Source organism: Vulpes lagopus, chromosome 21, assembly GCF_018345385.1.
Source record: "Vulpes lagopus strain Blue_001 chromosome 21, ASM1834538v1, whole genome shotgun sequence".
Taxonomy (NCBI): domain Eukaryota; kingdom Metazoa; phylum Chordata; class Mammalia; order Carnivora; family Canidae; genus Vulpes; species Vulpes lagopus.
In genome coordinates this window covers 34135265-34161872 of record NC_054844.1, presented here as the reverse complement: position 1 = coordinate 34161872, position 26608 = coordinate 34135265, and the positions used below count along the sequence as shown (strand labels likewise).

Sequence of the window (26608 nt, the reverse complement as noted above, 5' to 3'; positions counted from 1 at the left end):
ACATTCTGCTATTTCTCCAGAAGCACTGGAGAGAAGAAAGCCTTTGACTTCACAGATCTAGAAGCAAAATAAAACCTGATATAAAATTTGAACTAATTTTCAAAGTAGTATGTTGTTAATGTTTTAAAGTTTTAGAAATTAAATGGTTTTTTGCAGGGGTTGAGAAATTGGATGGAGGGAGATGGATGGAGAAGAACAACTTTTAGGTTAGTAGCTTCTGTGAAATAACTGAAAAGACGGTTATAAACAGTAAGAACTAAAGAGCTACAGAATACATTATTTGTAAATAATCTGGGCTTGAGCATTAATGGTATGTCTTTCTACCAACATCAGATAAAGTATATGTGAATAAAATTAGAAAGCTATCAAAGTATAAGACATAATCAATTTAAGTTAACTGATTTGACAAATTAAAAAAATAAAGCCCAACATTCAGGGCATTATTACACCATCTTTAGGTCTCAGTTTTATTATCTGTCCAATAGATTAATACTAATACCTACCTCAGGAGTTGTTGTGAAGACTAAATGAAAAACACACTGTAAAGCATTTAGTACAATGTATAGGGCACACTAAGTGCTCAAAAATGTTCGCGGTTTTGATTACCTTTTTCATATCTAGGTACAACACAATTCCACCAAGCGTCTATTTCCTTAAATTACTTCTTAGCATTAATAACTAAAACTATCCAATTATTAAGTTACTGTGTCCTATTCAAATTTCCCAATGGATAGGAAATTTGTTAATGTGTCGAGAAAAAATAAAACCAATAGCTATATCTGAGAGCTAAAAGGATCTACCTAATTTATTCAGCTGGAGATACAAGGTGGTTTCCTTCTTTAGTATGTGAGACATTAAATTGTACACATATTTTATATGTTTACATAAAATATAAATGAACCCACTGGCTGTGTCTTGTAAAAACTGTCCTTCAATAGAGATTTCAATTAAATCTAAGCAAACATTGAGCTTCTAAAAATTTTCAACATTAAGCCAAAATTAAGCGACCTTATAATTATTTTCTAAATCAAAATTCGTTATTCATAAAATTAGATCACTGATTTCTCCAATTCCAAGAAGCCATAAAATTCCATTCTATAATATCCTTGTTTGTTTGTATATATTTATTTGGAGGGATAGTGGGGTAAGTATGCATGTCTAAACATTTTTATGAATAGAGAGCTTATTACTTTACAAAACAACTTTTGCCTTTGTTAAAAATTTGAGGATTATAAAACGCGTATGGTAAAACTTTCAAATACCCAAATCACATTTAGTCACAGATTCAAGTGTTTTTTCCAAATAATAATACATGAAAACATTCCAAAGTTGTTAATCAGCAACAGAAAAAACTCCTAATGGCAACTCTGTATCCAGCAATGAAGATCAAGCTGACATGTTTTTAGAGTGTTTAAATATATTATACTATCTCACCTCTATAGGTGTCTATTCTTAAAGAAAACTCCCTAGTTATATGAAAAGATTTAAGGAAATGAAGAGAACAATAGGAGTTTATGACAAAGCAAGACTATATTATCAGAAAGTTCCTATCTGATCCAAGTATACCACTCAAGGATTTTATTTCCAATAAAATCCATGATGGGAGGCAAAGATTTCAATTTTTTTCAAAAAAAAAATTTTTTACAAAGAAAGTTCAAACAGTGTTTTATATTACCAGCAATGCCAGACCTGATTAGAAACACCATCAGTGTTTGAAATTCTTGTACAAATATACATTGAGCTATAAACATGTAATTTTTCTTTGTATAAGCTAACAGAAGTATACAAGGCTTCAGGTACAGATATGGTTGGAGTCATCATTTTAGAAATATCTTGGAAAACAATGGCACCATTATGTACAAATCAGAAATAAAAACTAAGACTTCTAAAGAATATCTTAAAAGATTGTAAAGGTAACAAGATCATTTGCAATTAATTTAAAAATAAACTCAACGGAATCAAAACTTTTCTATTATTTAAAATGCAGATATATCAAATCTTGAATTTGGACATAAAATCTGAATTCCCTCAATGAAATAAATTTTCATTGCTTCTGTTCCTTATGAAAAAAATATATACAGTATCTCATTATGATCAGACTATATCAACTTAATACAACTGTTTCATATTTATACTACGTATCAATTTTCCATGGCTGTTACTAGAATTTCTTTAAAAAATGCATAAAATCTATTAGATTAGCAAAATTAAAATTAGTATTAATGTTATGAACAGTCAGACCAAAGTAAAAAAGTATATAGAACTCATTAAAAAATATATTTAGGCCTATTTTAGTTAATCATTGCTCTATCCTGGCAGAACATAGAAAGCAAGAAGTTGCATGTAAATTTAAATACTTTTGTTGAGAATTATAGTCAATGAAATTTACACTTTCACATATAGGTCACTATCTCAGGGGTTAAACAATTCCTACTATTAGGCTCTCTGCGTTTCTGAAATAAAGACTGTTCACAGTTCACTTGTGCTAATGGAAATCTGATCAGGTTAAGATACGTATCAAATTAGTTTTGCAATTTTTAAATCTGAAATGGTGTTCACGTTTTGTCACAAAATAAGCAATTATTTCTTAATTTGATATAAATTCCAATTTAGTAGAACTACTACCTCTTATGAGAAAATACTTTCATTTCATTAAGTAAAAGGACCAAGTTTTGTTCCATTCGATATATAAATGTCAAATTTTCCACACTAATGTTTAGTCTCATTACTAACATAACTAACCCATACACTTATTCAATCAATGTCATTAAGATATACTTGGCACAAACTCTAATGCAAAAGCATTTTAAAGGAAAAATTTTAACATAAGTGCCTCCTCCTAAGCATCTTTATCATTTAGAGACATATTCTGAAATATTTATTTGCATTTGAAATAGTGCATCTTGAATTTACTTCAAAATAACCTGGGAGACAAGAAACTAGTGGAGGCATAGACAAAACAAGATGGACCATGAGTTAATAATTGCCATTTGGATGATTTGTCCATGAGTTCATTTTGCTATTTTGTCTCTTACATCTTTTTTTTTTTTTTTTGTCCTTATATAAAGTCAAAAACAACTAAAGCACACTAATCTACCAGCAAATTAACTAAGTATGATAGTACATGTCGGTAGTTAATGCCATTACTCCCTAAAACAATCATCTTAGTATGAATGCAAGCTTCATGGGCACAGAAACCTTGGTCTTAATTCACTGCTCTATTCCCAGCACCTGGGACAGCACTTGGCACACAGTAAGCACTACATACATAACACACATTCTGCTTTGCTGTATCAGTATTATGTTACTTTTGGCATCACATGCTTTTTATTAGAAAAGTACCAAACTACACATAACTAAAAAATTCTACTACACAGGCTGGTGGACTTTTGCTTTCGGAAGCTTGAGGTTCCCTTACTCTGATTCCTCAGTTTGTGACATGCATTTCTATGTAACAGCATTTATTCATTTAATTCACTCGCTGAATTTTCAAATACTAGTGTTTTGCATTTCAATGGCTTTGGAGAATAATGGGTCAAATATCTAAAACTGGAACTGCCCCAGAAAATCAGGACATACTGTTACAAATGTAGCCAAGAACTGATCACTCCTCTCTGGAAATAATGACAACAAAAAAAAAGTTAAGTTTTTGTAATTCTGTCAGCCAAGAAGGTAAAACACCTCCCAGGGCAGCTCTACACAAAGGAACATTACTAAATCAAAACTCAGCAGATGAACACTTAAGATTTGCATATAATGTATGTAATTTTTACATTTAGAAAAAAAGCTGTAAAAAACAATGCACTTTTATGATATGTATACCTATGAAAAGCATATTGTTAATGAAAAGCATACTGTTGTCCGGTTTACTCTGAAATACAGCAAAAAATTAGATGGATTAAAGTGGATGGATTAAGGGCAGATAGATGGATAAATACATGATAAAGTTTTCATAAAATGTTATTATAAGTAGTGAGTAAATGGGAATAATAAGAAAAAAAAATGCAGTAAAACTGCTCTTCTGTTAGAGAACAGAATCCAAATATACAAAATAAAATAGAGTAGTACCTTCCTCTATCCCAAGCACTGATGATAGTAAGTGCCCAGTTTTTAAGGATTAACTGCTTTCATATTTAGAAAAAATAATTTGCTTTTTAAAACCTTTTAAGTTTTTATTGAAGTATGACATACTTACAAAAAAATGTAAAAATCACAAATGTACTCCTAAATTACTTTTCACAAGGTAATTACACTGTATAACTACCACCCAGATCAAAAAACTGAATATCCCTAGTTCAGCAAAAGCCTTCCTATGCTCTCTCCTAGTCACTACTCCTCTCTTCTAAAAGTAACCACTTTCCTGGTGAGTTTTGCCTATCCTGAAGCTTTACATAATACACAGGAAATACAGGATATAATCTTGTATTTGGCTTCTTTCAGTATGAGGTTCAATAGCCTATTCAGGTCCATTCATTCTAATTGCTTGTAAATTGTATAATTAATTTACTCTACTGTTACACATTTGGATTGTTGCCAGTTTGGAGCTGTGATGAATAATGCTGCTTGTGAGCATCCTATATAAGTCAATATGATATACAAATATGTTTTTTAAAATAACATTAGATGATTTGTAAGTTCTTTAAACTTTAAAGAAATTATATTTTTATTGGCTCCAAAGTCAAGAATTATAACTTTATTGATTTATATTTCTAGTTCTAGTGTCATTTATCAGTTTTCTAGCTTAAGGATTCAGTAGGTCCTTAAAATCAGATGTGAATAAAAGTTACTTTTTTCACCCAAATGCAGCAACAAACAACACAATAACAGCAGCAGTATCTGTGGCTTCATCACTAACAGAAATCACAGATATTTTCATATCATGTTATAGCCATGCAGTATGTAGAAACATGATTTATTCTCATTACTCTGAAAATATAGTAATGAAAATCCCACCATTAGTTCATAATATTTAATGACCTACTCAAGAAGTACATATTACATCATAAATTTGTTTTTATTTTCTTATTTTTTTTAAAGATTATTTATTCATGATAGACAGAGAGAGAGAAAGAGAGAGAGAGAGAGGCAGAGACATAGGCAGAGGGAGAAGCAGGCTCCATGCAGGGAGCCCGATGCGGGACTCGAACCGGGGACTCCAGGATTACGCCCTGGGCCAAAGGCAGGCGCTGAACCACTGAGCCACCCAGGGATCCCCACAAATTTGTTTTTAATATTGATAACTATACTCAAATATAAGTAGTCTCCTTTAATTCTGTGTATTTTATAGTTTAAAAAAACCCTACTCTGGGATCCCTGGGTGGCGCAGTGGTTTGGTGCCTGCCTTTGGCCCAGGGCGTGATCCTGGAGACCCAGGATCGAATCCCATGTCGGGCTCCCGGTGCATGGAGCCTGCTTCTCCCTCTGTCTGTGTCTCTGCCTCTCTCTCTCTCTGACTATCATAAATAAATTTAAAAAATTAAAAAAAAAAAAAAAGAAAAGAAAAAAAAAACCCTACTCTGAAAAGGGATCCATGGCAACAAAAAGTTTAAGATACTTTGCTTTATTTAACTAAAATGCAGGTGTAACATAGAAGGCAAAGGAATAATTTCCAAGAGCCATCAAAGGTGCATAATTGAGAGGAGGGGAAGGCTTTAAATTTCCAATCAAAATAAGGCCACGTTCACCAATAAAAGTGAGTCTTGAGGAAGGGGATATGGGAATACAGAAGGATTTATCAACTAGGAGAGGCTGACTAGGGGGATGAAGGGACCAATCTATGGGAAGGGAGGGGAGGGCTTTAAATTTCCAATCAAAATAAGGCCATGTTCACCAATAAAAGTGAGTCTTGAGGAAGGGGATATGGGAATACAGAAGGATTTATCAACTAGGAGAGGCTGACTAGGGGGATGAAGGGATCAATTTAAAAAAAAAAAAAATTTTTTAAAAGGAGAAGAATGAAGCTGTATAAGGTCTGGGCAGGTTCTGTGCTCTTAGAAGGAGAAACGCAATCTAGGCTCCTTCCCATCTCGGAGAAACCAAGTAGCCAGAGAATTTAGGAGAGTCAGATTTACCTTTGGGAACTTAGAGACAGTTAAGTACTTCTAGTCTGATTTTAAATGCACTTGTGGTATAAAACGTATCTATATGCTTCCTGATGATGAAATTATTTTATAAAGAAGCATGTTTCACATTTACAAACACAGAAATGATATAAAAATGAAAATGATTGGGTTTGTTTATATTTTATTACAATATCATCACCCACTGAGAACTTACATCACCTGTCATTTTACCTTAACTGTTATCATCAGCAAGTTCATTGTTCATCTATGATCTCTATTTCTTAAATCTGCATAAGAGTCACCTGACAAACTTTTTTTTTTTTAACCTGACAAACTTTTACAACACTGATGTTGAGATCCTAGCTGCAATTATTATGACTTAATTACCTGGATGGGGCCCAGATTTTGGTATTTAAGAGCTCTCTGGATGTCTTTTTAATATACAGCAAGGAATGAGAGCCTCTAATCTAAATCACTGATCCAAAATCTAGCCTCCAAGTTTTCCCTTCCTCAAGTCCAATAACCTTCGCCCACTCTCTATCCCTACCATTATCCACTGAACTTTAATCACCCAGGACTGTCCTTCTCTTGGAAACTACAAATCAAAATACCTGTCTTTCTGCCATACTCTGGTCTTCAGGCTCACCGAGCCTTTCCTGTCCCTCAACCCCTCATTTCTTTCAATCCACTGTCCCTCTCACAGCCTTACTTCCTTTCTGAATTAGCCCATAACACATAATATATTACCTCAGTCATTCTCTGAGTCAGAACTTTCAATATCCTATCTTCCTGAGTCCACCACTCATAACACCTTGCCTTCTCCACTCCTAAACCGGGCTACTTAGGTAATAAAACACACATTCCTGTAGACTGGTGCCCCTATCTTTACAGTGCACAAGCTCACTGCCCCTTAGCAATAGTCTTTTTAAACATTTCTGGTGAGGAGATACCAACAATGGTTACTCCAAATTCAACACACTGGCCTCAAGTTGCCCTCTACCTCCTGCCTTTCAGGGGATGATCTTGCTATCCCTTCAGAAAAAACAAAGGCTATTTATTAGGAGGAACTTTCTCTAACCCATTCTCACACGGTAACTTAGAGATCTGAAGGGCCCTTCTGTCTTTAGGACACTGATAAACTGATTACTCCCACCTTAAAACTGACCCCTCCCAGCTTTCTTAACTAGAATCCCTCCCTAGCAATAGCTGACAGCCTCCTGGAAGATCCCTTGACCTCCAGTTTTATCTCTGGAAGCCAACTTGACTGTAGTGTTTTCTATGATACAACAGAGCATGCATGCATAATCAGAATGGTGTAATATATGATATAACATCTAACTTTTTCCATGATTTGATTGTGAACACTTCCCACTGTTGTCTGAAATTATGTTTCTGTATATAAATCCCTGTCTACAGGGACACCTGGGTGCCTTAGTGGTTGAGCATCTACCTTCGGCTCAGGGCATGATCCTGGGGTCCTGGGTCTGAAACCTGCATCAGGCTCCCCGAAGGGAGCCTGATTCTCCCTCTGCCTACATACATCTCTGCCTCACATGAATAAATTTTTAAAAATCTTTTAAATAAATAAATTCCTGTCTACATTTTATGGCTTCTACAACATTCTACAGAGTTCTATAAATAAACCATTCAACACTCAGAATTGTTTTGAAGATTAAGAAGGTTATAATATAAAACCCCTCACAGTAAGCAGAAAATAGTTAAATATGTAATTATAGTAAGTGACCATTTAAAAGTCTTCCCTTCCCTAAATATACCTTTTTATTAAAGAATAAAAGATTTTATTTGTTTATACATGAAACAAAGAGAGGCAGAGACATAGGTAGAGGGAGAAGCAGGCTCCCCATAGGGAGCCTGGTGTGGGACTCAATCCTGGGACTCCAGGATGACACTCTAGAGCTCAACCACTGAGCTGCTAAGCCACCCAGGAGTCCCTAAATGTATCTTATTTTATAATTTGGAGTCATGTGTTACATTAAAAACAAAAATTAGAAAAGAAAAAAAAAAAAAAAAGGGTGGTACGCCTGAGTGGCTCAGCAGTTGAGCGTCTGCCTTAGGCTCAGGGTGTGATCCTGGAGACCCAGGATCGAGTCCCACATCGGGCTCCCTGCATGGAGCCTGCTTCTCCCTCTGCCTGTGTCTCTTCCTCTTTCTCTCTGTGTCTCTCGTGAATAAATAAAATCTAAAAAAAAAAAAAAGGAAATTCCCGGAAATTGAAAACAAACTAAAACAAATCCAACTATATACCCAGTTGGTGGCATAACCACACAGAAAATTCTCTTAAGTATCCTTGAAATACAAATTCCTAATGGGATATATCCTTGGAAAGGTAGGGGTTCTAAAAATTTTTTTCCTAAAGTGATCCCTTTCCCATCTTTGCATTACTCCCACATCATCTATGTCACTTTGTTTTCCTAAGTAAACTATATTTTATCAAATTAAAAGAATTTAATTGAAAATTTAATTAGAAACAGTCTATAAAATCTGGAATGAAATGACATATAGTAATAATTAAGTTTACCCATTCTGAAATATGGTAGGCCTCTTTGTTCCAGCTTTAATTCTGTTTTTATTGTTGTTGTCGTCAAACGATTCTTTATGGAAATATTTTCCTTTGTAGCAGTTCTTAACTAGCTGGACATTCCACTGCACCACTATTAATGTCATGAGGATGGTGGTCATCAACACTGCAGCCCACAGATTATTTAAGAGTCCCCAGGATCTCTTTAATGGTTCCAGAGAATCTCTAGCTAAACATTGGTAATTCTAGATTACCAGAATTCTCTGGCTAAAGATCAGACCCTTCCAATCATTAGTTGCCTTAGCTAAAGCCCAGTAACGCATTTGTTGGGCAATGTTGACAATCTCATCAAAACTGATATTCCCACTGTGCTTAATGTTTTTCTGCTTCTTCCAGTCTCGTGGGGGTTCCTTGAGCACTCTGACAATCAGGGAAGAGGCAGAAAATACCACTTCATCTAGGCTTGTCTGTTCTGAATGGTCAGTTACACTGTCATCCTTAGACACTTACAATCATCAGTGGCCTTGGCAAGGTCATCAGCAACCTCTATCGGAGATGGACTCAGAAGGCCAATCTTGGGGACCAGGGCAGACAAAGCACTCACTTCCCCATGAGTGCATCTCAGGTACACAACTTTGATCTTATTGGGGTTGGGATCTCAACTTAGGTGGCATGGTAGAGGCAGCTAGTGTCAGGATGAACCCAAAGTTAGGACTACCAAAAACAGTTGTACCTTTGTCTCCTTCAAACCAAAACCAAGAAGCTCATCTTTTATCATTTTAGATCAATTGCAGCCGAAGCTGTAACCCAGGCCAAATGATAATGCTGAAAGTAGTATCACCCATCTAAGTGTGTTGTGGGACTTACTTAGAAGTAAAAACGTATAAACCAATATTTGTGCCTTTGATGGTGTATAATGAATCCATAATATATCCACATAGTATCACCACAACCCAAATCCCCTGGTATTTAGAAAGGGCCTGTGCAAAAGTTTAAGATTCTTAACCCTCCCCAAACTCTTCCTTAGGTCACTGCAGAGTATTTTGGGGAGAGAGTGCATATAGTCACCCAATAAACACTGAACTCCTACTATGTGCCACACACTAAATGGTGCTGAGAATACATTAAGAAAAATAGCAAGCTCCCTGAGAAAAGGCCTAATTAAAATTCCTAATTCTCAAAGCAACAGAGACAAGCAGTAAGGCAATATACTAAAAGCTGCCTGCCTGCCCCTGACCTGCCCCTACTTCATAATTTCACATATCCAATTTGCAAACATTTTTAGGAATAGAGAAAATAGGGGACATCCAATAGTAGGAGCAGGTGCTCAAATATTCCATTAATTAACAGTCTATCTTTATAAAAACTCAAATTTTCTTCACAAATTCAATTCATTATAAAAATCCTCCATTTTAGAAATTTAAATAAACAATGTGAAATATAGATTATCTACATAAATAAAATGTTGCCCTTTATTTTCAAACTTTTAACTTTTAAAAGATAAGCTTAATCTGCCTATATGTCAACCCAGACTGTTAAGTTTTTGGCACTTAAAGATTTTATTAGGAGGCTTAGCTTTGGTGTACCAAATTCACTTAGATTCTAGATTTTCAATTATTCTACAGCAGTAGCAACTTACACTGGGGTGACTTCGAGGAGGTATTCGTTCTCTTGGAAGTCTTTCATAGTCATATCGTCCCTCAGACCACATTTCATCTCTTCTGTAAGCCACTAAACAAAAAGGAACCAAAAAGTTATGGCTTTTTATGTAATTAGGAAGCAATAGAGAAGATTTTTACAAGAGTAAATAGTTACATTTCAACACAAATATTTTCCAGAGATACTTAAGAAAAATTTAACTGACCAAAAGGAAAAAAGAATGATTAAGGCAATTCTTCTTCCAAACAATTCTGAAATGTTCTTTTTTTTAAAAAATGTAATAGAAAGCCCCACATTCCGTTTCAAAGACTATTTAAAGCTTCAAAGAGTTTGTTCCCATCGCGGTAAAAAGATCCAGAAGACCACAAATATTTCTTCATTCTCATAGTAAAAATTTTTTTTCTCATAGTAAAAATTAGAAAGATTCATTTTCATGAATAATTTGCAACGCTGATCAGCAATGCTATTCCTATTTCCTGGTGGATGGTTTCTATAACATTTTTATAACATTTTTAGATTTGCTACATTCCTAGAGCTTATCTCTTATATATGTTCAATGAAATGGTTTTAACTTAAAAGTTTAAATAAACAATCCTATAAAAACACACTCAACAAACTGAAATAAATCACTCTCAATTTTGCTTTTAATGCTATAAGTTTATTTTAATGCAAAGGCACTTTCATAAAATTCAAAATTAAAAGTTCTGTCAGCATTTTTCATATTTGGGATGCAGAGAGAGGCTTCCTACTTTGAGAGCTGCCATGTTCTGGGTAAAGCAATAATGCAGTGCATTACGGAGTCCAGATGAAAACAAGTGTGAGGACAGCCCGGGTGGCTCTGCGGTTTAGCACCTGGCTTCAGCCCAGGGCGTGATCCTGGAGACCCGGGATCGAGTCCCACATCAGGCTCGCTCCCTGTGTGGAGCCTGCTTCTCCCTCTGCCTGTCTCTGCCTCTCTGCGTGTGTGTGTGTGTGTGTGTGTGTGTGTGTGTGTGTGTGTCTCATGAATAAATAAAATCTTAAAAAAAAAAAAAGAAAGAAAACAAGTGTGAACAAGGAGAAGAAGGTAAGCAAGACAAATAAGAGAGATGATGAGCACAGGGTGCAGAAAATACCCTAAAGGTCACTTATATGGGGTTGGAAAACTTTATAAAGGACCAGACTTTTATTTTCAGCCTTGCATGTACGTCACAGGTCTCTGTCACAACCACTCAATTCTACTGTTATAAAATGAAAGCAGCCATAAGCAATACATAATAAACGTAGGAGTGTGGTCATATTCCAAAAACTTTTTATTTACAAAAACAGGAAGGCAGTTCATAGGCAGCAGCTCATTAACCACCAGAGTAGATGAGAAATGGTTAACAAAGCAGAACCCAGAGAACACGATGCAGGTTCTAACCCAAGAACTATGAACTATCCTGATATGTAGAAGGATAATCATGAGCGAAAAGTGAAAAATGGGACAAGTACTAAGTCAGGATCTTTGTAATACAAAAAAATTGGGCAAAAAGTCCAGACACATAATCTGTAGATTTGTGGAGTAGGAAAATATTTCAGAAAAATACATGTCAAAAGATTTTTGGTGGCCCTTTATGAGGTAATAACACTAAGAGGGGGAAAAAAGAAATGACATCCTATTTTGGCAGCATAAAATTCTAACGGTTCAGGCTAAGAAAAAAAGGCTGAAAAATAAGGGTAATATTTTTTGATACTATCCACAGTATAAACAATCTTAAGGGATCCCTGGGTGGCTCAGCGGTTTGGCACCTGCCTTCCGCCCAGGGCGTGATCCTGGAGAACCGGGATCGAGTCCCGCTCGGGCTCCCTGCATGGAGCCTGCTTCTCCCTCTGCCTGTGTCTCTGCCCCTCTCTCTCTCTCTCTCTCTCTCTCTCTCTCTCATTAATAAATAAATAAAATCTTTAAAAATAAATAAATAAAAATAAACAATCTTAATTTTCTCTATAAAAACAAATCTACAATATTTTCTGATACAAATAGACCCAATAAATGAACTCAAAGATGCCTAGAAAAATCTTAATTTAAGTTACAAATTAGCTTTTAACATTATACATAAATCAACCTGAATTCCATGTCCATAATCACACATCATCATGAATGTTATTTCAGGAGCACCTGAATGGCTCAGTCAGTTAAGCATCTGCCTTCAACTTCGGCCATGAACTCAGGATTCCCTCTTCCTCTGCTCCCACCCCCTGCCCTGCATGCTCTCTCTCAGATAAAGAAATAATAAAATCTTTAAAAAGAGGGAGAATGTTATTTCAAAGTAATCAGTCTTTTAAGTATAAGAATTGATGGAAACTTGAAAAAAAAAATTACCAAAATTTCTCCTTTACTGAACCCACCAAAGGTTTCAGTCTAAAAAACAAGTCAGATTTTATCCTACTTGAGAAACAATAGAGAAATAATAGCAACCAACTGAAATCAAATCACAGGGGAAAAAATGAACCCAAAAGAAAAGTGTACAAATGATATGAAGAGAGTTCACACACACACAAAAAAATAAAGATGCTCAACTTTTGAAAAGATGCTCAACTTTCTTCAAAATAAAGAAGATGAAAACTAAAACTATAATGGAGTTATACCAATTTGCACCCAAAGCTCTGCAAAAAAAATCAAACTGCTTCGACTAGAGTAAGAAAAGCCAACACTCTCATATATTAATGAAATGAGTATAATTTTAATTTGGTGCAGCAGATTGGGAAAAAATGAGCAAAATCTATTAAATGTTAAATGAACATATGCTTTGATCTGGAAATTCTATTTCTATGTATACTTTGCACAGGTACACAGCAAAGATTGAAAGCAACCTAGAATGTTGGTCAGGAGGGTAGAGATTAAATAAAATGCTGTATGTTCATATATAAAGGAATATTATGCAAGCCATTTCAGAGAAAAGTAACCCATATATAATATAGAAGGAATGCCAAGATACACTGCTAGGTTAAAAAAAAAGGGGGGTGGGAGATCCCTGGGTGGCTCAGCAGTTTAATGCCTACCTTCAGCCCAGGGTGTGATCCTGGGGTCCCGGGATTGAGTCTCACATCGGGCTCCCTACATGGAGCTGCTTCTCCCTCTGCCTGTGTCTCTGCCTCTATCTCTCATGAATAAATAAATAAATAAAATATTTTTTTTAAAAAAGGTTAATATGTTGAATACACTGCCACTTAGGGAAAATAAAAAAAATAGGGTATGAATACATATCCATATGTACAGATTATTTCTGGGAGTATAAGCAAGAGAATGTAACAGTGCCTGACACTGGGAAGAAACGGGTGGCTGGGTATAGGAAGGTGAATATTTATACTGTGTTATGTTTTATACTTTCTATCATCTATAATAAAAATAAGTTACTATTTTTAAAGATCCTGGAAATCATTCACGAAGTATAATGTATCAGAGCACCTGGCAGGCTCAGTCGGAGGAACATGTGACTCCTGATCTCAAGATTTCTATTTCAAGTCCCACGTGGGGTGTAGAGATTACTTAAATAAGTGATACTTTAAAAAATTTTTTAATTAAAAGAAAAATAACATCTCAAGTGATAGCAATAGTTATGAATATAAATTAATGAACTAAAGGAAAACAAGTAAAAATAAGACGGAATTAATTTAAAAAACTACAAGAGTTCTAAGGAAATAATATATAGTTTAACTAGATATAATACTACAATATTAAAGTTACTGGTTTCCCACAAAAAAAAAAAAAAGGTAAGAATAACTACTATACTACTTACTTGAGTCCTTTCAGGAATCAAATTTAAAGTTTTCAACAATCTCCTGTAGGAGGGGGGAAAAGTACAGACATAAGGATTTCTGTCTGTATAAACCAATCAATGGAGAAAAATAATTAACTCTTCATTATTTGCATAAATAAAACTCTCAAAATAAAAAATAATCACCATTAATAAGCCAAACTCCCTTCAAATACATCTTTAAAAACAGGAGATATTATTTTGACCACCAGAGGCCACCCAAGTTTCATAACAACTGAGTTATATTAAAAGAATTCTAGGGATCCTTGGGTGGCTCAGTGGTTGAGCAGCTGCCTTTGGCCTGGGGCGTGATACTGGGGTCCCGGGATCAATTCCTGCGTTGGGCTCCCTGCATGGAGCCTGCTTCTCCCTCTGTGTCTCTGCCTCTCTCTCTGTCTCTCATGAATAAATAAATAAAATCTTTAAAAAGGAAAAAAAAAAGAATTCTAATCCTAACTTTGCCCAAAAGTTGAGAGCTGGGCAGGGCATGTCTCTTCTTAACCTTATCTCTAAAAGAATTACATTTAATGTGTAAGGTAATTTTTATCTAGAATATTAAGAACACTGGCTTTAAAATATCTCATATGTTAAAAAAAATTCTAGCATCCTTAGTCTGGAAATCCCTACAGTTTTATATTGGCAATAAACAGTCCCATGTTCAAGTCATCCCAAAATCAAAGAGAGAATCATAAACTCATCAAAGAATACTAAACTCACTAGGTAAAAATTTGATGGAGAATTTTTTTCCGATTTTTTTGAATATCACTGATACCCAACATTACAGTAGTTTCACTGTACAACAATTATACATTATGCTATGCTCACAAGCGTAGCTACCATCTGTCACCATTGTATCACTATTACAAAAATACCATTGACTATATTCTCTATGCTTTTTCCTCCTGTGACTACATTCTGGAACTCAAAGCTTGTATCTCCCACAACAGAGAACTTTTAAAAACTTTCCCTCAAGGGACACCTGAGTAGCTCAGTTAAGGGTCTGCCCTCAGCTCAGGTAGGCGATCCTGCAGTCCTGGGACTGAGCCCTGCGTCAGGCTCCCTGCTCAGCAGGAAGCCTGCTTCCCCCTCTCCCTCTGCTGCTCCTCCTACCACTTGTGATGTCTTGCTCATTCTCTCGTGCTCTCTCAAATAAACAAACAAACAAACAAACAAACTTAAGGGAAAAAACGTACTAAAACTTTTCCCCAAAAGAATGAAAGTACACTGAGCAAGCTTAGGTAAAATGAAGACAATAACAAAATAAGCAATGTGCAAAGCATGACGAACACTGCAAATCTATGAATTAGTCTGCAGCGATAGAAGAAACATATCTCAATATCATAAAAGCCATATACAAAAAACTCACAGCGAATATCCTCCTCAATGGGGAAAAACTGACCACCTTTTTCCGTAAGGTCAAGAACACAACAGGGATGTCCACTCTCACCACTGCTGTTCAACACAGTACTGGAAGTCCTAGCCCCAGCAATCGGACAACAAAAAGAAATAAAAGGCATCCAAATTGGCAAGTAGTCAAACTTTCACTCTTCACAGATGACATGATACTCTATGTAGAAAACCCAAAACACTCCCCCCCCCCAAAATTACTAGACCTGATATAGAATTCAGCAAAGTCAAAGGGTATAAAATCAATGCACAGAAATCAGTTGCATTTCTACACGCTAACAATGAGGCAGAAGAAAGAAATTAAGAAATCGATCCCACTTACAACTGCAACAAAAACCTTAAGATACTTAGGAACAGACCTAATCAAAGAGGTAAAGAATCTGTACTCTGAAAATTATCTTTAAAAAAAGAGAGAGAGAGAGAGAGCACCTGGGTGGCTCAGTGGTTGAATATCTGCCTTTGGGACAGGTCATCATCCTGGCATCCTGGGATGGAATCCTGCATCAGGCTCCCCTCAGGGGTGCCTGCTTCTCCCTCTGCCTATGTTTCTGCCTCTCTCTGTGTCTCTCATGAATAAGTAAGTAAAATCTTTAAAAAAAAAAAAAAAAAGAGCTATAGGCTTGAGTAGATTGATTCTCTGTCTGCCATTTTATATGAAATTCAAAGGATAGAAGCGGCTCTCCTAGAAAGATTAAGCTCACCTAATGGCTACACAGAGATTTTGTGCTTACTAGCCAAGTGCGAAAATAAAGCTCCTGATCTAGTTGTCTTTTTCTGCCTGGTAGTGTGCAAGACAACTAACAGAATATTACTGTTATTACCTGAAAATAGATCTACTTTAATCAACCTATGATTTACAGAAGCTTAAAAAAAGTCGCAAAGAAAGTCGAAGTATATAACTTTGATGAAAACCTAGCAATTGGAAACAAAGTTGCTAGAACAAGGCAAAAAGTAAAAAAAATAAAAATTCAATAGGACATCTAAAATACACATTATCAAGAAACAAGAGATCAATTGTGAAAGAGCTAAATATGAACAAATGAATCAAAGGGCTAAAATCTGGAGATACCTCAACAAATGGAAACAGCAAAACACCTAAAGAAATGTACATTTATCTGATGGAAAGTTATTTAGTGGGTGTATTGGTCAGTTCGGGAAGATGAAAAGTGTTGGATGGTAGTGACGGTTGTACTATAAATGTGAAGGTACCTTGAATTGTATACTTAATGGTTAAAATGGTAAATTTTATGTATATTTTAACACACTAAAAATAAAAAAAGCATGAATTTATCTGGCAAACTGCCAACTGATTTTGCTGAATGTAACTATCACTTCTGTAGTGTATCAATCTGTATATTGAACTTAATTTCTACTAAAAACAAACAGCATCCATGAAATAGCTACACACTGCATTACTGTTACCACAATTTTAATTCCTACAGTTAGTCCTATAACAGTTTTGCATGTTTAACTCCATATTTGATGATGCCCCAGTGGAGTATTCACCTTAGTAGGAGCTACAGAAATCAGTTAAATGTAAAAATGTTTAGTAAATAAATAACTTCTCTTTACCTTAAAAAGTTGATAAATTTTAAAGATCCTAATTTAAATTACTGGTGTTTTATGTAAGTGATGAATTACTAAATTCTATTCCTGAAATCAGTATTACAGTATTAACTGAATTTTAAATAAAATTTAACTGAAATTTAAATAAAATTTAAATAAAAATGTGAAACAGGGGCACCTGGGTGACTGAAATTTAAATAAAAATGAACTGAAATTTAAATAAAAATGTGAAACTGAAATTTAAATAAAAATGTGAAACAGGGGCACCTGGGTGACTCAGTTGGTTTAAGCATCTGACTCTTGATTCTGGGGTCGTGAGACCGTGCCCTGCATTGGGCTCCATACTGGGCATGGAACCCAGTTGGTATTCTCTCTCCTCCTTTGCACCTCACACGGCTCACACACATGTGCATGTGCACATGCTCCTGAGTGCACTCTCATTCATATATAAATAAATAATAAAATTTCAATTCCTGTACACCTGGTGAATAATTTTATAAAAGAAAATTAGTTTGCAGGGCTCCTGGGTGGCTCACTTAATTAAGCGGCTGCCTTCAGCTTACACCATGATCCCAAGGTCCTGGAATGGAGCCCCACATCAGGCTCCTTGCGCAGTAAGGAGCCTGGTTCTCTCTCTCTCTCCCTCTGCCTGCCACTCCCCCTACCTGTGCTCTTTCTCTGTGTCAAGTAAATAAATAAAATCTTTAAAAAAAAAAAAAGAAAGAAAAGAAAATTAGTTTCCTTTACAAAAGACAATAGTTTAATTGCTTAAGTGTCTGTAATACAATGATTAAGTATACACATTAGACTATAATCTCCTGTAAAAAGAAATTCATTTTTTAAAGTTACCTCTTCCTGGTGAGTCAACTAAAGTATCAGTATCTTACTGGGGCTTGGGGGTTTTTTGTGGGCAGGGGGATGAGCTAAATGGGTAATGGGTACTGAGGAGGGCACTTGCTGTGATGACCCCCAAGTGCTGTATCTAAGTGATGCATCACAAAATCCCACATGTGAAACCAACTTTATACTGTATGTTAACTAACCTGAAGTTTTAGTTAAAACTTGGATAAAATCTTAAAAAAAAGAATCATCATCAAGGGGTGCCTGGGGAGCTCAGTTCGTTAAATATCTGACTCTTGATTTCAGCTCAGGTCATAAGCAACACATCAGGTTCCCCACTGGGCAAGGAGCCTACTTAAGAGTCAGTCTCTCTCCCCCTCTGGCCATCACCCCCTCTCCTGCTCTAAAAAAATAATAACAATAATTTTTAAAAAAGAATCAAGAAAAAAAAATGAGTGCCCTATGACTAAGAAATACCACCACTGAGTATATATTGTTACAGGATCTGTGTACCAGAGTCTGATAAGGTTGATCACTGCAAAACTTTACATTTCTAGAAAATGTGTACACATTTAAAATGAAATATCTAGCTACTAAAATACATGTACAGCACTTAAAAGTATAATTTATCAGAACATTTTAATTAAAATACAGACTTTTGTCCCTCATCTATGTGTGGTTAACTCTGGGGCATGAAAACACAAAATACAGATTTTGTTTTAAACTTTACACATGACTGGTACATTTTATGATTGCTCTTATTTGGCGATCTCTGAGTGGCTCAGTGGTTTAGTGCCTGCCTTCAGCCCAGGGCTTGATCCTGGAGTCCCTGGATCGAGTCCCACATCAGGCTCCCTACGTGGAGCCTGCTTCTCCCTCTGCCTGTGTCTCTACACCTCTCTTCTCTCTCTCTAATGAATAAATAAATAAAATCTTAAAAAAAAAGTTATGATTGCTCTTATTTTCTCTCTTCTCTGATGGAATTACAATCCTGGCATTATGGCCATCAATACCTTTACACAATCTACAGGTATCTAGTTTTTAATGTACTTTTACCATACCTCTATTCTTTTTACAAAACGGCAGTATCAGAATAAAATGCTTTATTGTTAACTAAATTACTCTTAAGGGGTGCCTGTGTGAGTCAGTCGGTTGAGTTTCCAACTTTTGATTTTAGCTCAAGTCATGATCTCAAGGTCCTAGGATGGAGAGTTGGGTTCCCTGCCAGAGAGCCTGCTTGGATTCTCTCCCTCTCCCTCTGATCCTCCCCCAACTCTGTGCCCATGCATATATGTGCTCTCTCTCTTTAAAAACAAAATTAAAAAAATAAATTACTATGTATTTTCAGAATAAAGAATATAAAAATAGTAAACACAATATAAGACTAAAAAATATATAATAGTGGTATTGCTCACTGATAGGGCACTCTTTCTTTTTTCTTGATTATTCTTTTTAATCCGAATTTTTATTTAAATTCCAGTTAGTTAACATATAGTGTAATGTTGGTTTCATGTGTAGGATTTTGCGATTCATCACCTACATATGACACCTGGTGCTCATCATAGCAAGTGCCTTCCTTAATACCTATCACCCTTTAGCCCATCCCCCTGCCCACAAAAACAAAAACAAAAAAACTCAAAAAGATATTGACATTTTAATAAGACTAAATAGAACTTGGTGGAGCAAATAATTAGCATCCACCAAAAAAAAATTTTTTTAATATCAAACCGTACCAGTAAGGTCCATGTCAAATTATTAAACATCTTTCATCCTTAAGAAATCTATATACTTAGGGAAACAGGAGTATAAATAGAATATTCCATATGCAACCTTGTACTCTTAGTAAAAGAAAACAGAAGACACAGTTTGAGGATTACATACAAACGAAAAGAAAGAATATTGGACTATAAAGAAGGTAAGCCTTAAACTGGATCTTGAATTCAGACAAGAGAAATGGGAAAAGATAATCTTTTCAGCAACCTTCTGATTAGCAGCACATGTTGGTTATGACATCATCCAGACTTCAGAAACTGACCCATCCCACAACTAGCGCCAAATCAGCAAAACTTAAGCAAAGATGCTCTCTCACTAAAGTGATTGTGTTACTTACCAGGTAATCACTAATCTCTCATTAGTGGAGTCTCAGTAGTACTCCAGTAAAGTGTTCTGATCCAAAAGGATATGAAAACTGAAGAACAAAACTGAAAAATGGAAGGACCCTCTACACTACAATTAGGGAGAGAACAGAATCAGAATTCACTATACAGAATGTAGGCTTCAGGGCAGCTCTGGTGGCTCAGCGGTTTAGTGCTGCCTTCAGCCCATGGTGTGATCCTGGAGACCCGGGATCTAGTCCCACGTCAGGCTCCCTGCATGGAGCCTGCTTCTCTCTCTGCCTGTGTCTCTGCCTCTCTCTCTCCCTCTGTTTCTCATGAATAAATAAATAAAATCTTAAAAAAGAATGTAGGCTTCATTTAGAAGTTTGCTAATAACTAGTTCAAGATCATAAAACTAACTTGCATTCTCTTATGCCATATTCATTAGAGAATATGTTTAATATACCACCATAGTATATTAAATCCATAAAGAAGTAAGCCTTTCTTTGAGCACTCCAGAGAGCCAACCATTATTATGTTGACTTAGCTGCCGGCTAAGAGAATAGGGAGGGCTGGTATTCTCAGTGAGAGTAGCCTAGAAATTGAGAAAACAGGAAGTCGCAGGCAATATCCTTCTGTCAAACCATTCACACCTGGAATCCACAGGCAAGGCAATAGATATATTTTTTTTACCTTACCCAAACTGGTTATAGTAGCAGCTTAGACTGAAGAATAACTAACTGCACACTGCTCTCTTTTCAGCTTCCAGTAGTAAATACACTCAGGATAAAAAAAAAAAGAAAAACACACACACACACAACAGGGACCCTGTGGCTCAGTCAGTTAAGCAACTGCCTTCAGCTCAAGTCATGATCAGGTCCTAGGATCAGGTCCTAGGATCAGGCCCCTCATCGGGCTCCCTGCTTGGCAGGAAGTCTGCTTCTCCCTCTGCTCCTCCTCCCACTTGTGCTCACCTGCTGTCTCTCAAATAAAATAAAATCTTTTTAAAAACAACAACAAAACTGGGCAGCCCGGGTGGCTCAGCGGTTTAGCGCTGCTTTCAGCCCAGGGCCTGATCCTGAAGACCAGGAATCGAGTCCCACATCAGGACTGCATTAGTCCCACATGCAGGCTCCTGAATGGAGCCTGCTTCTCCTTCTGCCTGTGTCTCTGCCTCTCTCTCTGTGTGTCTCTCATGAATAAATAAATAACATCTTTTTAAAAAAAGAAAGAAAGAAAAACAACAAAGCAGAATAAAATAGCTTTTCCTCCTCTCCAAACACATTCCTTTCACTATTTTCATCAGTAACTATTCTGATAGTGAACCAAGGTTAGTGAATAGCAAAGTCACATATGACATCATACTCTGAATGAGCATTAGGCATTTATTTGCATCGGCAATTCCCCACCTAGAATACTTTTCTCCAGGAATCTGCACAGTTAACTTCTTTGTCCTTCAATACTACCTTCTTAATGTAACCTATCTACAAGATCCCCCTAAACTTTGCTATTCTTTTCATAGCACTAATCATCTAAGATACTATATAACTTATATTTGATGCGTATTATTGGTCCCTCACTACTAAGTATATGAACTATATGAAAACAGGGATCTCTATGTTCTTCATTGATTAATAAGCACCTAGGACAATTTGCACAACTTGAACACTCCGTGCTCAAAGTTCATAGAGTCAGTTTATTAATGCTGGTAATATGTTCCTTTAGATAAATGACTGCCACATCTCTACTTCTATCCTGACTGTTCAAGAGGACAGCTCACAGACATCTGCAACTCAACATGCCAAAAGTTCTTCATATTTCTCAGAAGCCTGTTTTATCTCCTGTCTTCCCCACTTTAGTCAATGACACCACCAGGTACCCAATAGCCCAAATGAGAAGCCTGAATCATACAAAGACTCAAAACTTTTCATATCTATTTATTAAATCCAGTTATTTCTATCACCTCACTATGTAAATATCAGATGCTCCTCGTCTAGCTATTGGACTCCTCAGTAGTAAAACACTTGGTCTCCCTGCTTCTCACCCTACAAATTGTAGCCAGAATGTTCACTCTGATAAGACACCTGATTTAAAAATCTCAGTGGTTCCTCAAATACTGAAGAATGAAGATTCATCCTTAACCTTATAAAGGCTTATTTATGACCTTGCTTTTGCCTTTCCAGCTTCACCCACACCATTTCTCCAACAGTGTAGCATACTTTTCCTCAAACTACTATATCTTATCTGCCTTTCACCCTCTACTCTTCCTTCAGGATCCAACTTAAATATCAGCTTTTCTTATATTCTCTACAAAGAACAAAGTTGTTCTTTCTCTGGGTTTCTTAAAGCACCCTGCTATAATAGTACTATATAAATAACATCACATGCAATTTACTTTTTTTCTACTTCTCCCAAACTAAACACCACCACAAAGGCAATGACTGTGTACCTCTCTTACTCCCATTGCTTAACAAGTTAAAGGTACTTATTAAATATTGGCCAAATAGACCTATTCATATGACCACCACATGAGCCATTCTGGGGAACCTAAATATTGATTTGTACCTTTTAATTATAGGTCTCCCCTCACTACCTGAAAATTCACCTTATGCTACTTCACTTTTATGAAAGAACTATTTCAATACCTGTTTTCACCAACCAAAAGAAATCCAAAGATTTTTGCTTTTACAGAGTGTTGACTCTTTCGTTAATGCCATTCAGCTTATGAAAGCTTATGGAGAGTTGGGCCAATCTGTATTCAAAAAACTTGTAATAAGCACTATTAACTTATAGCTCCTGTGGCTCCTAGATGGCTCACTCTGTGGAGCATGGGATTCTTGATCTCAGGGTTATGAGTCTGAGCCCCACATAGCATGCAGAGATTACTTTAAAAAAAAGTAAAATTAAAAAAAAAAAAAAAGATTATGGCTCCTACCACATTTCTCATGACATTAATGCCACTTCATTTTTGAGAAGGTTATCAGTGAGAATCCTTTAGCTCTATCCCCTAAAGCAGTGTTTCGGTTGCACTTTAAAATCATCTGAAGAGCTTTAAAAATACAAATGCTTGGGCCTCATTCTCTGAAGCCCCTGTATAATTGGCCTGGGGTGGAATGCTTTTTTAAAAATCTTAAACTTGGGCACCTGGGTAGCTCAGTCAGTTAAGTGTCTGCCTTCAGCTCAAATCATGATCCCAGGTCCTGGGATGGAGCCCCAAGGCGGGTTCCCTGTTCAGCCTGCTTTTCCCTCTGTCCCTTCCCCTGCTCATGCTCTCTCATTCTCTCTCTCTCAAAATCTTTTTTAAAAAAATCTTAAACTGGGACGCCTGGGTGGCTCAGCGGTTTAGCGCCTGCCTTCGGCCCAGGGTGTGATCCTGGGGTCCCAGGATCGAGTCCCACATCAGGCTCCCTGCATGGAGCCTGCTTCTCCCTCTGCCTGTGTCTCTGCCTCTCTCTCTCTCTCTGTGTGTGTGTCTCTCTCATGAATAAATAAATAAAATATTTTTTAAAAATCTTAAACTCAAATAAATAAATAAATCTTAAACTCATCTCCTTGAGCTCAGTATGAGATCCATTGACCTTAAAGCAAGGTAAACATATTACAGACATCCTAAATTGAAGCAAGAAGCTTTTACGGACTGACTTCAACCTAGAAGCTAGATAATACTATTCTTTATTGGAAAATGTTTAAAATTCCAGACAACTAAATTAAAAATGAAGTCTAGAACTCCTGAAGATCTATGAAAAAACTGATGCCAATTAAAATGGTCAAAATAAAGCAAAATATCTATTAAAATTAATCACCATTCCATGCTCAGTGAGATAAATGTAGGATATGGTAGCTAAGAAACCCAAGAAAATTTAAATAGAGACTTGAGAAATTATTTAAATGTGGATGAATGATAGTGGAATCCAAAGAAAGGTAAAAGAATTATGGAAGATGTGCCTGAGAAAGATGGAACTGATCAGAACGGAAGATTTGCATTGCAGAGGAATGGAAAGTTAGCCTGCACAGGAATTCAACAAGTTTTCATTTCCTCCCCTTTGGTAGATATTATCTCTCTTATTCCAGATAAAGCACAGAGGCTCTGAAAAACTCAGAGCCAAAGCCTGAAACCATTCAGGTTCTGCATGACTTTAAATCCTAAGCCGTTTCCATCATATCACATTGCTTCACAAACTTAACAGGCAAATATAGAACACATTTAAAGGCATTAAATGCTAACAACAAAAACAAAAAGACAAGCAACTAGAGAAGAAGCTCACTGCAGGCTTTTAAGTCTAGAAATAAGGTGTGGGGGGAAAAGGTCACTCCAGATTTACCTGGCAGATACAAAACGGATTAAAGGAGAAAGACCCTTAAGGGAAAGGAAACAACTGATTGCTTCATAATCACTAACTTACAGTACCATATTCTCTACTAGTTTCATAAATGACTTTTCAATGCTTTAACAATACCTCTAATATAAACCCCACTGTACTGTATTAAAAATACTTAGGGGATTCTTGATTGTTCAATGCAAGTGATCAATTAACTGAAATTATAAAAGTAGACAAAAATACCAGATATTCACCTATATATATGTTTACAAATCGAAATCTTACTTCACATCTGGATAAAGGTCACAATCTTAACTGCTCAGCCTTCCAGTCTCAGCTCTCCTCTCCATTCCACCTTTAAAAAAAGGATACTCAGTTAACTTTGCTAATACATCATCCATATCTGAGGTTTCTCTGATCAAGAATCCAAATTGTTTCACACCAATGAACTGTAACAAATCCAAACTCCTCTGCCTTCTGCACAACCTATTCTATCCTCTCACCCAAACTCCTATTCTCTCCAGAAAGATCATGCATGTGGACCTCCTCACCGTGCCACAAAGTAACACACACCACTCTAAAGTTGTTTGATGCATCTCCAAAACCAGAGGACCTCTTTTTATTCGCTCTTCCAACTTCAAACCATCCATGAAGACCAAGCTCAAAATCCAGTATTCTCAACAAAGCCCAATTCTAAGCCTTGCCACACTAAAACAGATTCCAAACCTATGACACGTGGCCCAGGGTTCTTTAGATTTTTTGTTTGTTTTGTTTGGGGTAATAAGATGTTATTCTACTGACAACACTTAAAAACTGCGAGATAGCACTTTCCAAAACAGTATTTCCAACTGTTATCGAAAAAAAAAACTACCTGCTCTGGCAAGACTGGAATCATACTCTCACACAGCCACAATCAGCATAAGCTAAGCAGCAGCTGACCACCTTCCAAAGGTTCCTACATTTTAAGGTCAGATGATGTCAACTGCCCAGCTTTAGTCGGAGACTGTACCTGCAGCGGTTGCAACCAAAAAAAATACCTGACTGCCTATTGGTCACTGGAATTACAAAAATTAAAAGACAAATCATAGCCTGTGTGCCCCGCCCCCCCACCCAGCCTCGCTCAGTGCAAAAGGCAAAGACCAGCAATCAATTAGCATACTGCGTGGTAAGTGCTAAGAGGAGGAAAATAGAGGGCACTCAGAACATAGCAAGGGTTACCTAACTCACTCTGGGGGAATTTACGAAGTGCCCCTCGCAGAAAGTTAGAGGAAAAGTGGGACCCTTAATAGGGGTGGGAATGATCCACAAAGAGGGAGAAGAAAGGTCAGAGCAATCCAATGCCAGAAAGAGAAAAAAGAACCTCCACAAAGATCCGGGAGAGGGAGGAAAAAATATTCTTGAAGAAGTGAAATCAGTTCAATACAGGTAGAGCCATCGCTTAGCCTGAAGTGCAGGTGTCCGAGAAAAGCGTCAGGGGGAAGGGCAAGAGGCAAAAGCCAAGTGTTAGTAATGGTCAGGAGATGAAAGAATTTCCCTTACAGCGGTAGCCTATGTCAGAGTTTGTTAAGCAGGGGATTGGAGACTTCAGAGAGCTCAGCTGTTGTGCTGAGGGGTGAAACGTGTAAGAAAAGGAGGGAGAGGGCAGCCCGGGTGGCTTGGCGGTTTAGCGCCACCTTCAGCTCAGGGCGTGATCCTGGAGACGGGGGATCGAATCCCACATCGGGCTTCATGCAAGGAGTGAGTGAGTGAGTGAGTGAGTGAGTGTGTGTGTGTGTGTGTGTGTGATGAATGAGTAAATAAAATCTTAAAAAAAAAAAAATGAGGGAGAAGCGGTGATAGCCTAAATCAAAGAGAGGGACTATGAAGCAGCCAGGGGGATGAGGGTGTAGCACAGAAGACCAACGGGGCTTACATCTTGGGCGGTAATAACCCAAAATTAAGGAGGATGTGAAGCGTGGTAGTTTTGGGGGTGGGCCTCTAGGTTCCCCGGTGCATGTGGAGGCACTCGGGCCTCTCAAAGCTCAGCCGCGTCCTGGCTGCGCTTCCTTCTCTCTAGGAGACGTCGGCTTCCACCTGCATTGCTCGTGCAGGCTCCAGGAGGGGCTCCGGCTCCCAGGCTCCCAGGCTCCAGGCTCCCAGGCTGGGATGAGAGGCCTGCTCCGTGGGTTGTGCTGGTGGGCCCGCGCGTATAAACCACCTCGGCACGAGTCTCTCATTTTTCTGTGGGAATCACTGGGCCCGTTTACCTCCTCTTAAGAGAAAAAAATAAAAAAATAAAAAAAAAAAGCAGAGTGTGCCCATTACAGGTTTACAGGACGGGAAAAGGGGCCGAACTGCTCCAACA

At 37.0% G+C, this 26608-nt stretch overlaps 1 protein-coding gene across 14 annotated transcripts in view; it reads right to left on the bottom strand.

The window, feature by feature from the left end:
- The window catches only part of PPHLN1 (periphilin 1), a 140149-nt gene that overhangs the window by 112770 nt on the left and 771 nt on the right, over nucleotides 1-26608 (bottom strand). For 5 of the 14 annotated variants that reach the window (XM_041735744.1, XM_041735752.1, XM_041735751.1 and 2 more), the window contains exons 2-4: nucleotides 24550-24619; nucleotides 14019-14061; nucleotides 10241-10332 (exon numbers count right to left, since the gene is read on the bottom strand). In XM_041735744.1, the coding sequence (XP_041591678.1) occupies nucleotides 10241-10332; nucleotide 14019 (93 nt within the window). In that variant the 5' untranslated portion in view covers nucleotides 14020-14061; nucleotides 24550-24619. Of the gene's footprint in view, nucleotides 1-10240; nucleotides 10333-14018; nucleotides 14062-15402; nucleotides 15476-24518; nucleotides 24620-26608 lie in introns of those variants that run through there. The other 9 variants (XM_041735746.1, XM_041735754.1, XM_041735750.1 and 6 more) reach the window with 6 other exon arrangements.